This window comes from Excalfactoria chinensis, chromosome 29 (genome assembly GCF_039878825.1).
Source record: "Excalfactoria chinensis isolate bCotChi1 chromosome 29, bCotChi1.hap2, whole genome shotgun sequence".
Lineage (NCBI taxonomy): Eukaryota > Metazoa > Chordata > Aves > Galliformes > Phasianidae > Excalfactoria > Excalfactoria chinensis.
In genome coordinates this window covers 666322-681199 of record NC_092853.1, presented here as the reverse complement: position 1 = coordinate 681199, position 14878 = coordinate 666322, and the positions used below count along the sequence as shown (strand labels likewise).

The following is a 14878-nucleotide window of genomic DNA, read 5'->3' as shown; positions in this document are numbered from 1 at the left end:
CTGAGCAACTGCAGGATGCTGAGAAACTGGTAGAATATAGGGGGAAGGTCTGCTGTGGGCCTGGTAATCCCAAAGAAGCACAAATGACTGCAGTGTTCCAGGGCCTGGCCCACACCTACTGAGCTGTGTTCAACACTCTTCAGCGTCCTCCAGGGGACGAGAGCTGGATCTGCTGACAGTGCTGCAGCCTCTGCAACTCCTGGCACAGACCCTGCAGCAGCTCCAAGTTTTTGCTACACGTCCTGCATTTGCTCCAAGCTCTGGACAGATCCTGCTGTCACTCCACCCCTCATAATGAGCTCTGCAGTCACTCCTGCTACAGGTCCTGTAGCTGTTCCACGTATTGAGTTAAGAAAATGAAACAAATTCCTCCCAGGGGAGGTGCACTGTGCCAGGAGGTACAGCCCTGTGGTCGCTCCATCCCCTCCAATGAGCCCAGTGGCTGCTCCAACTTAGTCACAGGTCCTGTGGTGATTCCAGCTGTGGCAATGAGCTCTGCAGTTGCTCCAACTCCTGCAACAGCCCAAAAGCCACTTCAGCTTCTACAGTGAACCCTGTTAAAACCCCTGCAGCAAGTCCAGGACTTGCAAACAGATATGCATATGAATTAGTATCTATGCATAACTGTGTGCAACTCCATATAATATATATGTGAAAATGTATATTAAAAAGATTATATATATATGTATATAGATAGATATATATGTCATAATTATTACCCTTTTCCTTTTCTCTCTCTTATTAAATAGCTTTAATCCAACAAATTCTAAACCACAGAACTGCCATGGGTCCATTACAGATCTCCTTGGGAAGCTTGAAACCGACCCGTTCTCAGTGAAGAGAACCAAAAGATCTCAAGGTCTTCTCAGGGAGCAGCTCCTGTGGTACATTCCTTACACCGGCTTTGGAAGAGGCCTCCAGTTCTCTGGTCCTGCTCTGAAGGGACCACTTGTTACAGCAGTGCCAGCAAGGAGACCAGCTCTGACACAGCCGTTCATATTGCCGGCTACTGACTGCAGCCCCGGAGTGCTGCTGCAGAGACACACAGGACCTTCAGGCCTGCACAAATTAGTGGACTTGAGAGCACTGTGGTAGTTGAAATAGAGCAGGAATGAAAAGAGCATGTTGTGCTGCTGTCTGTGGCTGTACCTCCCCCAGACCCAGACAAGGTAGGAAGAGAGAAGAGCTAAAAAAAAGCCTACTTTGAAACCTTTCATTTATCTCTTAAGCTGTCCAGGGAATCTGGACCAATGTTTACATGAGCTCTTGGAGTGAGAAAATGAAAAGTAGGCTGGTAATAAGTGAAATAATTTGCAACTTTTTTTTTGCCCATTGCTTTATCATACACAATCAAACAATCGAATATGTATAAAACATAAAGAACCATCACAGGGAATCATGTGTGAAAGATGTGCTGTTTATTGATGCTGGAATAGTGAGTATTGCAACACCTTGCTGAGAGCATGCTTGATTTCCCTGTTCCTCATGCTGTAGATAATAGGGTTCAGTGTTGGAGGAACCACCGAATACAGAAGTGCCACTGACAGATCCAGGAGTGGGGAGGAAATGGAAGGGGGCTTCAGGTATGCAAAGAATGCAGAGCTGAGAAACAGGGAAACCACAGCCAGGTGAGGGAGGCACATGGAGAAGGCTTTGTGCCGTCCCTGCGCAGATGGCATCCTCAGCACAGCAAGGAAGATCTGCACATAGGACACAACTATGAAAACAAAGCATCCAAAGGTGAAAATGGCACTAAAAATGAGAAACACAACTTCCCTGAGGTAGGAGGCTGAGCAGGAGAGCTTGAGGATCTGGGGGACTTCACAGAAAAACTGGTTCACAACATTCCCATGGCAGAGAGTCAGTGAAAACGTATTGGCAGTGTGCAGCAGGGAATTGAGAACCCCAGCGCCCCAGGCAGCTGCTGCCATGGTGGCACAAGCTCTGCTGTCCATCAGGGTCCCGTAGTGCAGGGGCTTGCAGATGGCAACGTAGCGGTCATAGGACATGATGGTGAGAAGGGAATACTCTGCTGACATGAAGAAGAAAAAGAAAAACACCTGTTCAGCACATCCTGCGTAGGAGATGGCCCTGGTGTCCCAGAGGGCATTGGTCAACGATTTGGGGAGAGTGGTGGAGATGCAGCCCAGGTCGAGGAGGGCCAGGTTGAGCAGGAAGAAGTACATGGGGGTGTGCAGGCGCTGGTCGCAGGCTACGGCTGTGCTGATGAGGCCGTTGCCCAGGAGGGCAGCCAGGTAGATGCCCAGCAAGAGCCAGAAGTGCAGGAGCTGCAGCTGCCGCGTGTCTGCCAACGGCAGCAGGAGGAACTCGCTGATGGAGCTGCTGTTGGGCATCTGCTGATCCTGGGCTAGGAGTCCTGTTCAGAGTGCAGAAGATAATGACAAGTCCGGACCATTCTTAGAGATACTCTTCCTGCTATACTATGAAGTGTTTTCCTTTGCTATGACAATGTTCATTTAGTTCCATACTTGAAATTACTTTCATGAATTTATGCATTCCATAAGCAGAAGCACAGTATGGAGCTTTAACCTTCCTCTCATCTTCTAAGCTTATCCTGTCTCCCTGGATATTTTCATCAATTTCATGTCTCATAACTTTATCCACACTGCTCATAGAGCCCCCAAAACCAACCTCCGTGCCTTTGAATATCTGTAAGAGAAACTTGCCTGTTTGCAGGATAAGTGCATTATTCATGTCAACAGAAAATGATGATAATTTCAATTAATTTCACCCTTCAACACAGGAGAAGCTGAAAGCACATCACGTGTGACTGTTCACAAAATAAGCAATATCCTAAAGAATAATTAAAGAATCCCAGAGCTGTTTTTAAATTTGACATCCTATTTTAGATTTCCGCCTCCAGTACTTTTTCCTTCCCTCAGAGCAGGAAATGGAAAATCCCTGACTTGGCTGTCCACTTCAAAGTCCCCTCAGAAGCATTCTGCTGTGCAGTGGAGCTGTGATCCCCTGCCCCAGGCAGCAGCTGTGGCAGCACAAGCCCTGCCGGGGGGCTCCTTCCCCCCACACGTCTCCCCGCAGCACCCTGGGCAGCTCCCCGGGCAGGCTGAGTGCTGAGCCTGGCAGGCGGCAGAGTCCCATAGCCGGCACACAGCCCCTGGGGCACAGCAGGGAACCTGCTCTGCAGGACAGCCCTGGGCACCCGCCTGCAGCCCCATATGCACAGCCTGCAGCTGTGCTGTGACATGCAGCTCTCAGGGCTGTCCTACGATGCTGAAGCACAGATGCCCTCAGCTGGAACAGTCTTTTTCCACAGTAAAGAAGCATGCAGTGCCTGCAGCCAGATCTGCTATGGGATGTCCCCAGTTTGGTGATCCCTCCAGGAAAAGCAGCTGCATTGCCTACTGCAAGACACTTACCCTGTTGTGGTCTTTCAGCAAGACCCTCCTCCTGCAGTGAGCTCAGAGCCTGCTCACACTGTACATACTTTGTAAGCTCTCTCTCCCTTCTCTTCTATCCTCATGTCAGAGGATGAATCCTGCCGAGCAGATCATGCCCCAGCCCTGCTGTGCTGTGCACAAGAGATGCTCCTGGAAACAGGTGTTTCTCTACAGCTTGGCCCACTTATATGAGCTCTCTGTGTCCCAGGAGCCCGGCCCAGCTCAGCAGCAGAGGATGTCATTTTTATCCTCCCACTTGTCTCCCCTCTATCTTCATGGCCCGCAGATGCTGAAAGACAACAGCATCATGACAGTACACTAAAACCTGCTGAATTTAACACCAGATTTCAAGTGGTCAGTGACTAATTATAGACATGTGGTGAGTCCTCCCGAAGAGTGTTTGCTGAAACAAAAAGGACACATAGACAAGGACAGGGAATCATAGAATCATAGAATCACCAAGGTTGGAAAAGACCTATAAGATCATCAACCATTCATCTATCACCAATAGCTCCCACTATTCCATGCCTCTCAACACAACTTACAATCATTCCTTGAAAACCTCGAGTATCAGTGACTCTACCACCCCCATGGACAGTCCGTTCCGGGTCCCAAAGTTCAGGATGCAGAATTTGGTCTTGGTAAACCTCATCCCATCGGCTTCAACCCATTCTCCAGCCTGTCCAGTTCCCTCAGTAGGACCTTGCTAACTGCAGACAGATCCACACTCCCAGCCAATTTGCTGTCATCTGCAAACGTCCTTAGGGTGCACTCAATGCCCTCATCCAGGTCAGCAATAAAGATATTGAAAGGCACCAGCACTGACCCCTGGGGAAAACCAGATAGGCGCACAGGTAGGCGTCCAGGTAGGTCTTGAATATCTCCAGAAATGCAGACTCCACAACCACCCTGGGCAGCCTGTTCCAGTGCTCCGTCACCCTCACTGTAAAGAAGTTCTTGCACATATTTGTGCGGAACTTCCTATGCTCCTGTTTCTGTCCATTACCCCTTGTCCTGTCTCCATACACTGCTGAAAAGAGTCTGGCCTTGCCACTATGCCCCCCACCTCAGATATTTATAGACCTGGATCAGGTCCCCTCTCAGTCTTCTTTTCTCAAGGCTAAACAGACACAGTTCACTTAGCTTTTCTTCATAGGGGAGATGTTCCAGGCTCTTCACCATCTTTGTGGCCCTCAGTTGAGCTCTTTCAAAGAGATCCGTGTCCTTTTATACTGGTGAGCCCAGAACTGGACACAATACTCCAGATGAGGCCTTACCAGGGCAGAGTAGAGGAGGAAGATTACCTCCCTTGATGTGCTGGCCACGTTCTTTCTCATGCACCCCAGAATGCCATTGGCCTTTTTGTGCATGAGGGCACACTGCTGCCTCATGGCCAACCTGTCGTCTATCAGGACACCCAGCTTCCTCTCTGCAGAGCTCCTCTCCGAGCTCCTCTCCAGCAGCTCATCCCCCAACCTGTCCTGGTGCATGCAATTATTCCCTCCTAGGTGCAAGACCCAGAATTGCTTTTGTTAAACCTCATCTGGTTTCTTACTGCCCAGCTCTCCAGCCTGTCCAGGTCTCACTGAATGGCAGCACAGCCTTCAGGTGTGTCAGCCAATCCTCCCAACTTTGAATCATCAGCAAACTTGCTGTGGGTGGCCACTATCCCCTTGTCAAGGTCACTGATGAAGATGTTGAACAAGACCGAACCCAGCACCGACCCCTGGGGGACACCGCTACTTACAGGTCTCCAACCTGACTCTGCAAACCAATGACGACCCTCTGTGCTCTGCCAGTCAGCCAGTTCTCAGCCCACCTCACTGTCAACTCATCTATCCCACGCTTCCTCAGCTTTGTTATAAGGATATTGTTGGAGACAGTATCAAATGCCTTGCTGAAATCAAGGTAGACTACATACACCTCTCTCCCCCCATCCACCCAGCCAGTGACAAAGTCATAGAAGGCTACCAGGTTGCTCAAGCATGACCTCCCCTTGGTGAACCCATGCTGACTACTCCAGATAACCTCCTGTTCTTCCAGTTGTCTGGAGATGGTATCCAGCACAAGCTGTTCCCTCACCTTTCCAGGGACAGAGGGGAGGCTGACTGGCCTGTAATTACCCAAATCATCCTCCTTGCCGTTATTGAAGACCAGAGTGACACTGGCTATCCTCCAGTCTTTAGGCACCTCCCCCATTCTCCAAGACCTCTCAAAGATAATAGAGAGGGGTTAAGCAATCACCTCTGCCAGCTCCCTCAGCACCCACGAATGCACCCTATCAGGTGCCATGGCTTTATGAACATTGGTGTGGCCTAGGCGCTCACGGACCATCTCTTCCTTGACTAAAGAGAAGTCTTCCATTCCCCAGACCCTCTCACTAAGCTACAGGCTCTGGGCTTCTGGAGGGAGAGCCTTTTTGCTGCAGACAGAAGCAAAGAAGGCCTTCAGTATTTCCACATTCTCAGCATCTCCCGTAACCAGAACACCCCCCTCACTTAGTAGGGGACCCACAATCTCCCTAGTCTTCCTTATCTATGAGTAGCACAGGCACCTTGTGCTCATTGAGTGCCTGTGTGAGCAAGTAACTTCCATCTTAAGACCAAGGATTCAGACCAGGGGCTCACGCATGCGGGCAACTCCTTGTTGCACATCTGCTCCGAGCCAAGAGGAGTCCCACGTCCCCTGGGTCTGTGGGGAAGTGAATCTCCTTTCAACCCCAGGGTTTTACATCTGGAGATGAGACACCTGCACTGGTTGCCTCAGCTGAATGACAGCCCTGCCAAGGGGAAGTGAGAGAGTCCCTGTCCTTGTCTGTGTGTCTTTTTTATTAAGGGCCAGGAGGAGAGCTTTCCAGATGAGGCATTTGCACTTCTGCGAGGCAAATACAATCTGTTAGTACAACCTGATATAGTTAAAGAGTTAATCTCTCTTAAGTTAGAGGTTAGGTATGTGGGCCCATAACCAAGTAGGATGCGCAGTTCTGATAAGGGAAGAGCATCCTGCACACTAAATGGAAGAAGCCGACCAGAACCCGACTACTTCTATCAAACATGAGTAAACGTGGGGAAAAAAGGACAGAGTGAGGAAGACTTTGAGGCTTTGCGAGGAAGACTTCTGATTACATCTCCACGACCACTGGAGGTAAAACCCAGCTACAAACAGCGCATGTGCCTGGGGGAGGAGCAGAATGTAAATGAGTTCCTGGAAAATAATGAATTTGTAGATGAGTTCCAGGAAATTTGTTGAATATGTGTCATCTGGGCTTTTAAATATGTAACACTTCTGTTGTATTAGGCATCAGCGAGATCTCGTGCTGTAACGCGATAGGTCTTCCCATGCTCAGTAATGCATATGTATTAGATGAAATAGGAGCCCTATATAAGGGACTCACGAGGTTAATTAAACGCCATTTTACCACCCACCACATTGGTGTAAGCAGTGCGTAACTTGGCCACGGGGCCGTCGGAAGCACATTACAAAGGACGTGATTCTTTAAGGTTACTTGATTAAGGTAACATTTGGTGCCCTCTCTGAGGCACGTCCTGGGGGTAGTGTGCGACGGCTAACTGCGTGGCGGACGCAAGTCCTACGGTTAGATCCCGTAGAAGCGCCTCGGTGGGCGGAAATTGAAGCAGCTGATGTTCTACCTGCGGTTCGGTCGTAAGAAAACGAGGACCGTGGAAGACTGCGGGACTACAGGTCTCGAGTATATACAAAGGGTGCAAGGACGTACGGTGTCGCGCACCAGAAAAAACAATGGATTCCGTCATTAAGGTAGTATCACGAGTTTGTAAAACTCACTGCGTTAGAAATGTTCCTTCTAAGAAGGATATAGCTGCCGTCATCTCCTGTTTGGAGGTGGCGCAGATTTTACCCTCCCCTAGTAATCTGCTCGATTCGGAGCGGTGGGATTCTTTCACCGCTGCCATGCTCCATAGAGCAATGCACGAGTATAAAGCGGAGGAGTTAAAAACCTGGGGTTTGGTCCTGGGTGCTCTTAAAGCCGCTAAGGAGGAGAAACAAGTCCAGGCCATCGCGACTGGGGTTTTTGGTCTGGATACTGGGACGTCCGGGGTCCCGGGGGGTGCGGAGGAATCGCTTTCTGGCGGCGACTCTGCACCCAAAATGGCGCCGGCCACGCCGGCCGTTTTCACAATGGCCATGGCCGCGCCCGAAACAACTCCGGAAGAGAAGGCGGAAGTTGTGTCATCTGGGGAGGCGCCACCATATTATCCCCGCCTATACCCCTTTTTGCAAAGCTTTTACTCGCCTGAGGGGGATGGAATTTGTCCGAGGGAGGGAGAGTCGTGTGGGGAGGCGCGCCGTGGAGGCGTTGAGCCACCCCCAGACCCACCTCCGGAGGAGGGATCTCGTCCCGAGAAGGGTGAGAAAAAAGCGGAGGAAAGAAAATTGCCTATCCCCACCCCGTTTGTCTTATCTCCCGAGGAGGGGGAGGAGAGAGGGGTGGAGAGAAAGGAATTGCCTGCCCCCACCCTGCCGGTCCCGTTTCCCCAGAAGGGGGAGGAGAGAGGGACGGAAAGAAAGGAAATGCCTACCCCTGCCCTGTCGGTCCCGCCTCCCCAGAAGGGGGAGGAAAAAGAGGAGGAACGAAAGGTTCCGCCTACCCCCACCCAATTGGTCGCGTCTCCCCGGAGGAGGGAGGAGCGAGAGGATTCTCGCAAGCCCACCGATTGGTCGGATATCCGTGAATCAATGAGAGGGTTGGGGCTTAAGGAACGGGACTGGGCGGTGTTTCCGATAGTCGTCCAGAAGAAAGGACCAGTTTGGGTGCCTTTGGAAGCGAAAGCAGTGACTCGGTTTATAGAGGCAATTGAGAAAAAGGGCTTGAGGTCCCCGATGACTATGAGTACCTTTGAGGCTCTTATGGCCCCGGGTCCCCTACTGCCATATGATATTGAAAGCCTTATGAGAGTTGTCCTTGAACCAGTACAGTTTACTGTGTGGAAGGAGGAGTGGACGGTACAACTTAAGGCTGTTGTAGCACAGACTGCTTGTGATCCGAACCACCCAGCGAATGGGAAGGAGGGAGATCCGAAAACTAGTTTAATGAGGCTTTTAGGAACGGATGCAGATCTGGCTGGATCTGCAGAGAAGCAGCTTAGGCTCCTCCGTCCGGGAGAATTACTTGCCTCCACGGGGGCGGCTTCTACTGCTTTTAGAAACTTTGTAAGAAAAGCAGAACCTGTTTCCCCGTGGTCAGAGATAAAGCAGGGTCCCTCAGAAACATTCTCTGAATTTGCCAATCGATTGATACAGGCAGTAGAAGGATCAGAACTACCTAAGGAAGCATTATCTTCCGTTATAAAAGATTGTCTTAAGCAAAAGTCTCATCAGAATATTAGAGATATCATTCGGGCGGCTCCTGATGATCTGGAGACTCCGGGTGAAATTATTAAGTATGTGCTGGACAAACAACAAGCAACACCATTGCCCAGTGATGGCCTGACAAAGGCATGGCTTTCGGTTATGACCGCACAAAATAATCAATCTAAGAACCCCTGCTTTAAATGTGGCCAGATAGGTCATTACAAGAACCAGTGTACAGCTCCAGAGAGACGGTATAAGGTTAGAGAAAAATGCCAAGCCTGCGGGAAGTTGGGTCATGAAGCCCGATTCTGCCGAAGATTTACTCTCATGCCGCAGGGAAAGTACTTTCCTTTCAGGCATGGTTGATGGGAACCCGCCAGCCGCAACCGCGAAGTGACTCTTCAGGAAAGAAGAAAGGAACAGATAAAGAACCACTGCTTGTACCTACGAGAAGGACATTTGTTGTATCGCTTGTTGTGTGTTTTTATGTATTTGTGTTTGTTACAGGGGGAGAGGGTGCTCATCTCATGTCACAACCAGAAAATATTTGGGTCACATGGTCTAATCGAACTGGGCAGAAAGATTTCTGCCTGAGTTTACAGTCAGCCTCATCACCGTTTAGTACATGCCTTATTGGTGTACCCAGGTGGGACCCAGAGGAGTTTAACGGATATGTGCGAAAGAACAAATGCGAGAAAGATGCAGTGAGCACAGTTTTCTTTATGAAGGCGTTTGAGTCTAACTTCACTCATTGGGCCAGAATGTCTGCATGCCTTATTAGATCTTTGAATACCTCCCTACCATGGGATCCACCAGAGTTGCAGCTGCTTGGATCCCAATCAGTCGGTAATGTAACATGGAATAAGAAAACTCAGAAGTGGGAACATCCAGTTAGATGTCTATATTTTTCGGGTTTTAAGACACCGGGTCAATTGTCTAATCATAAGGTATGGCAGGGCCTGCTTGGGAATAGGACACCATTACAGAGAAGAATTGGATCCGAAACTTTCACTTTAGTTAACCCCATTCGATATGACACATATAGGTTGTCAGGGGCATATTGTGGTTTTTCTGCTGAAAGGGTGGAGGGATTCTCTCGTCCTTGTTCCGGGGATGGCTCCGAGAATGCATTTGCAGACCATTGCATAAAGGAGGGTGGGAATTGGCTCTCTTACAATCAGAAGCATGTGGTACGTCATCCTAACGGGTCCAACTATAATATCTCATGCTATTGGGGTCCTGACAATCTAGCATGCTCTGGTTGTTGTGCTCGGAAGGAACCTTTGACTGGGGAAGGATTATGGAGCAATGGTACAGCCAAAGCTCTTCCTAAGGGTATATTCTTGATATGTGGGGATAGAGCTTGGCAAGGGATACCAAAGAATCCAGTTGGGGGTCCGTGTTATTTGGGAAAATTGACACTGTTGGCTCCCAATCATTCTGCGGTGATTAATGTTATGAAAAGCATGGTTCGAGTGCAACGCCAGAAACGATCAATAAAAAATCTGGATCGGGATTGTGGGGATGAGGTTCAGTTGTGGGGTCCCACAGCCAGAATCTTTGCGTCAATCTTAGCCCCAGGAGTAGCTGCAGCCCAGGCGCTGAGAGAAATTGAGAGATTGGCTTGTTGGTCTGCGAAAGAAGCTAATGTCACCACAATGGTCTTGTCGGAACTCCTGATGGACATTAATAACATCAGACATGCTGTTCTCCAGAACAGAGCTGCGATAGACTTTCTGCTACTGGCCCAAGGGCACGGATGCAAGGACTTTGAAGGGATGTGCTGCTTCAATCTGAGCGACCACAGTGATTCAATTCATAAGAAGTTGGAGTGGATGCAAGAGCATACCAAGAAAATTGCAATTGATGATGCATTCGGCAGCTGGCTGGATGGACTATTTGGTAATATTGGCCCATGGCTTAAACAGTTTCTTAAAGTATTAATTATAGGGATTTTAGTTTTCTTAGCTTTAATGATTTGCCTACCTTGTGTGTTTCAATGTATCCAGGGTTGTTTACAGCGTATGATAGAAAGAATATTTAATTACAAAATGGAGTGCCAACGGATATATGATAAGCTTTAAGAAGAAGAAGGAACTGTATAAACCCAAGATGCCTTGGATATAATAATTAGAAAACCACTAATATTATTAGACATTGCACTACCTACCTCTGCATGAATTGTAGCTTGTCTACCTCACTTTTTAGATAACTTATATATTTTAGATTTATATGGAGACTAACATTTTTATATATTAGGTTTAGGACTAGCGTTCGCGTTGTAACGGGACATGACTTTATTGAGCATGGGGAGGGGGAAATGTTGTATTAGGCATCAGCGAGATCTCGTGCTGTAACGCGATAGGTCTTCCCATGCTCAGTAATGCATATGTATTAGATGAAATAGGAGCCCTATATAAGGGACTCACGAGGTTAATTAAACGCCATTTTACCACCCACCACATTGGTGTAAGCAGTGCGTAACTTGGCCACGGGGCCGTCGGAAGCACATTACAAAGGACGTGATTCTTTAAGGTTACTTGATTAAGGTAACACACTTCTGCTTGCTGGTGTGCAAGACAGCAGTGATCCCCTTTGCACCAAGCACCGAATACATGCACACCTGCTTGATAGCCTAACTCCAGGTTATATAATTTGATTCCACAACTCCAAACCATGCTTCTGGAATCTGGAATTTGTTGAAAAATTGATCTGACATCCACGTGCCTTTTTCAGAGATGACCCTGCTGTCTATCAGGAGCTTTCAGCCCTGGAGCCCCAGGGAAATCTCCAGAGGAAGCAGTGAGGAAGAGAAACTCAAATCCGCTGGTGTGCAGAGCTGGGCTGGGCTCATGGGGCACAGGGAGCTCATAAAAGTGGGCGGTGCTGCAGAGAGAAAGCTGTGCCCAGGAGCAGCTCTTGTGCACAGCACAGCCTGCAGGTGACAGAAGGAGAGGAGAGAAAGGGGAGAGAGCTTACAGGATGTGTGAGGTGTGAGCAGGCTGTGAGCTCACTGCAGGAGCATTGCTGACAGATCATGACACGGTAAGTCTCACTGCAGACCACGAGCTGCTTTTCATAGAGGACTGAATAAACTGGGACATTTTGTAGCAGATCTGGCTGCAGGCACTGCATGTTTTTTACTGCGGAAAATGCCTTCTGCTCCAGCTGAGGGCTTCTGTGCTGCAGCATCAGAGCACAGCCCTGAGGGCAGCGTGTCCCAGCACTGCTGCAGGCTGTGCATATGGGACTGCAGGCAGGTGCCCAGGGCTGTCCTGCAGAGCAGGGTCCCTGCTGTGCGGGGGGAGACGTGTGGGGGGAAGGGGCCCCTCGGCAGGGCTTGTGCTGCCACAGCTGCTGCCTGGGGTAGGGGATGACATCTCCACTGCACAACACAATGTTTGTAAGGGTGCTTTGCAAGAGGAGAGCCAAGGCAGGGATTTTGCATTTCCTGTTCTTAGGGAAGGCAGAAGGGACTGGGGGCAGAAATCTAAAAGGAGCTGTCACAGCTCTGAGAATTTTTCTTCAATCAATTGCTTGTTTTGTGAACAGTCACACATGATGTGCTGTCAGTCTCCTCCTTCTCAAAGGATGGAACCAATTGAAATTATCATCATTTTCAGTAGACAAAAATAATTCACTTAACCTGCGAAGAGGCAGCTTTTTCAAACTGGAATTGAATGGCACAGAGGCTGGGTTTGGGGCTATAAGAGCAGTTGGGGTAAAGATATGAGACATGAAAAAGATGAAAATATCCAGGGAGATGGGATAATATAAGAAAATAAGAGGAAGGTTAGAGCTCCAAATGCTGCTTCTGCTTAAGGAATGCTGAACGACATGAAAATAACTGCAAGTAATGGTGCTAAATGTACACTGTTGTAAGAGAATGAAAACTTTTCATATTATAGCAGGAGGAGTGTCTCTGAGAATGGTCTGGACTTGTAATTATCTTCTGCACTCTGCACAGGACTCCAAGCCCAGGACCAGCAGATGCCCAACAGCAGCTCCATCAGCGAGTTCCTCCTGCTGCCGTTGGCAGACACGCGGCAGCTGCAGCTCCTGCACTTCTGGCTCTTGCTGGGCATCTACCTGGCTGCCCTCCTGGGCAACGGCCTCATCAGCACAGCCGTAGCCTGCGACCAGCGCCTGCACACCCCCATGTACTTCTTCCTCCTCAACCTGGCCCTCCTCGACCTGGGCTGCATCTCCACTACTCTCCCCAAAGCCATGGCCAACGCCCTCTGGGACACCAGGGCCATCTCCTACGCAGGATGTGCTGCACAGCTCTTTTTCTTTGTCTTCTTTCTCTCAGCAGAGTATTCCCTTCTCACCATCATGTCCTATGACCGCTACGTTGCCATCTGCAAGCCCCTGCACTACGGGACCTTGATGGACAGCAGAGCTTGTGCCACCATGGCAGCAGCTGCCTGGGGCACTGGGGTTCCCTATTCCCTGCTGCACACTGCCAGTACGTTTTCACTGCCTCTCTGCCATGGGAATGTTGTGAACCAGTTTTTCTGTGAAATCCCCCAGATCCTCAAGCTCTCCTGCTCAGGCTTCTACCTCAGGGAAGTTGTTTTTCTCATTTTTAGTGTATTTCTAGGATTTGGTTGCTTTGTTTTCATAGTTGTGTCCTATGTGCAGATCTTCCTTGCCGTGCTGAGGATGCCCTCTGATCAGGGAAGGCACAAAGCCTTCTCCACGTGCCTCCCTCACCTGGCTGTGGTCTCCCTGTTTCTCAGCACTATCTTTTTTGCCTACCTGAAGCCCCCCTCCATTTCCACCGCATTCCTGGATCTGACATTGGCACTTCTGTACTCAGTGCTTCCTCCAGCACTGAACCCTATTATCTACAGCATGAGGAACAGGGAGATCAAGCACGCTCTCAGGAAGGTGTTGCAATACGCACTATTCCAGCTTCCATAATGTATACATCTTCCTCACATGATTCCCAGTGATGGTTCTTTATGTTTTATGCATCTTTGATTGTTTGTGTGTGATTCAGCAACCCATAAAAAAATGATATTGAACTTATGAAAACAAGTTTATTTCACTTCTTTCATACCTGCTTTCCATTTTCTCAGTCCCAGAGCTCATGTAAACATGGATCCAGATTCCCTGAATAGGTTAAGAGATAAATAAAAAGCTTTTAAAGCAGACTTTTCCTTAGCTCTTCTCTCTTCCTACCTTGTCTGGGTCTGGGGGAGGTACAGCTACAGACAGCAGCACAACGTGGTCTTTTCAGTCCTGCTCTATTTCACTGCCACACTGCTCTCAAGTTCTCTCATTTCTGCTTGCCTGGAGGTCTTGTGTGTCTTACGACAGCCCTGTTGTCTCTACAGCAGCACTCTGGGGCTGCAGTCAGTAGCTGGCAATATGAATGGCTGTGTCAGAGCTGGTCTCCTTGCAGGCACTGCCATAACAATAGGACCCCGTCAGAGCAGGACCAGAGAACTGGAGGCCTCTTCCAAAGCTGTTGTAAGGAATGTACCTCAGGAGCTGCTCCCAGAGAAGACCTCGAGATCTTCTGGAGCTCTTCACTGCACGACCAGGTCAGACTGAAAAGTCCCAAGGAGATCTGTAAGGGACTCAGGGCAGTGCTGCAGTTTCAAATTTGTTGGGTTAAAGCTATTTACTAGTACAGAGAAAAAGGAAATGATTATAATTAAGACATATATATATATATCTATATACGTACTCATATACACATCTTTATATACAGTATATTTTCACATATATATAATATATGCAGTTGGAAACAGATATGCATAGATACTAATTCATATGCATATCTGTTTACAAGTCCAGGACGTGTTGCAGGAGTTTTAACAGCCACAGGGTTCACTGTAGGAGCTGAGATGTCAGTTGGGCTGTTGCAGGAGTTGGAGCAACTGCAGAGCTCATTGCCAGAGCTGGAATCACCACAGGACCTGTGACTAAGTTGGAGCAGCCACTGGGCTCATTGGAGGGGTTGGAGCGACCACAGGGCTGTACCTCCTGGCACAGTGCACCTCCCATGGGAGGGATTTGTTTCATTTTCCTAACACAATACTTGGAACAGCAGGATTACCAGGCCCACAGCAGACCTTCCCCCTATATTCTACCAGTTTCTCAGCATCCTGCAGTTG

General features: G+C 48.9%; 4 protein-coding genes across 4 annotated transcripts; 3 read left to right on the top strand and 1 right to left on the bottom strand.

The window, feature by feature from the left end:
* Positions 1-1418: 1418 nt before the first annotated feature.
* Positions 1419-2354, bottom strand: LOC140263351 (olfactory receptor 14J1-like). Its single transcript, XM_072358230.1, has one exon. It carries the CDS (start codon positions 2352-2354, stop codon positions 1419-1421), a length of 936 nt encoding a protein of 311 aa, XP_072214331.1.
* A 4824-nt stretch (positions 2355-7178) lies between these two features.
* LOC140263376 (uncharacterized) lies at positions 7179-10592 on the top strand. The gene is made up of 2 exons (XM_072358257.1): positions 7179-9596; positions 10466-10592. The coding sequence occupies exon 1, from the start codon at positions 7179-7181 to the stop codon at positions 9114-9116; it is 1938 nt and encodes a 645-aa protein (XP_072214358.1). The 3' UTR covers positions 9117-9596; positions 10466-10592.
* Positions 9512-11233, top strand: LOC140263375 (uncharacterized). The gene has a single exon (XM_072358256.1). The coding sequence runs from the start codon at positions 9512-9514 to the stop codon at positions 10832-10834; it is 1323 nt and encodes a 440-aa protein (XP_072214357.1). The 3' UTR covers positions 10835-11233.
* Positions 11234-11700: 467 nt separating this feature from the next.
* Positions 11701-13676, top strand: LOC140263374 (olfactory receptor 14C36-like). Its single transcript, XM_072358254.1, has 2 exons — positions 11701-11795; positions 12718-13676. Exon 2 carries the CDS (start codon positions 12741-12743, stop codon positions 13674-13676), a length of 936 nt encoding a protein of 311 aa, XP_072214355.1. The 5' UTR covers positions 11701-11795; positions 12718-12740.
* Positions 13677-14878: the final 1202 nt, after the last annotated feature.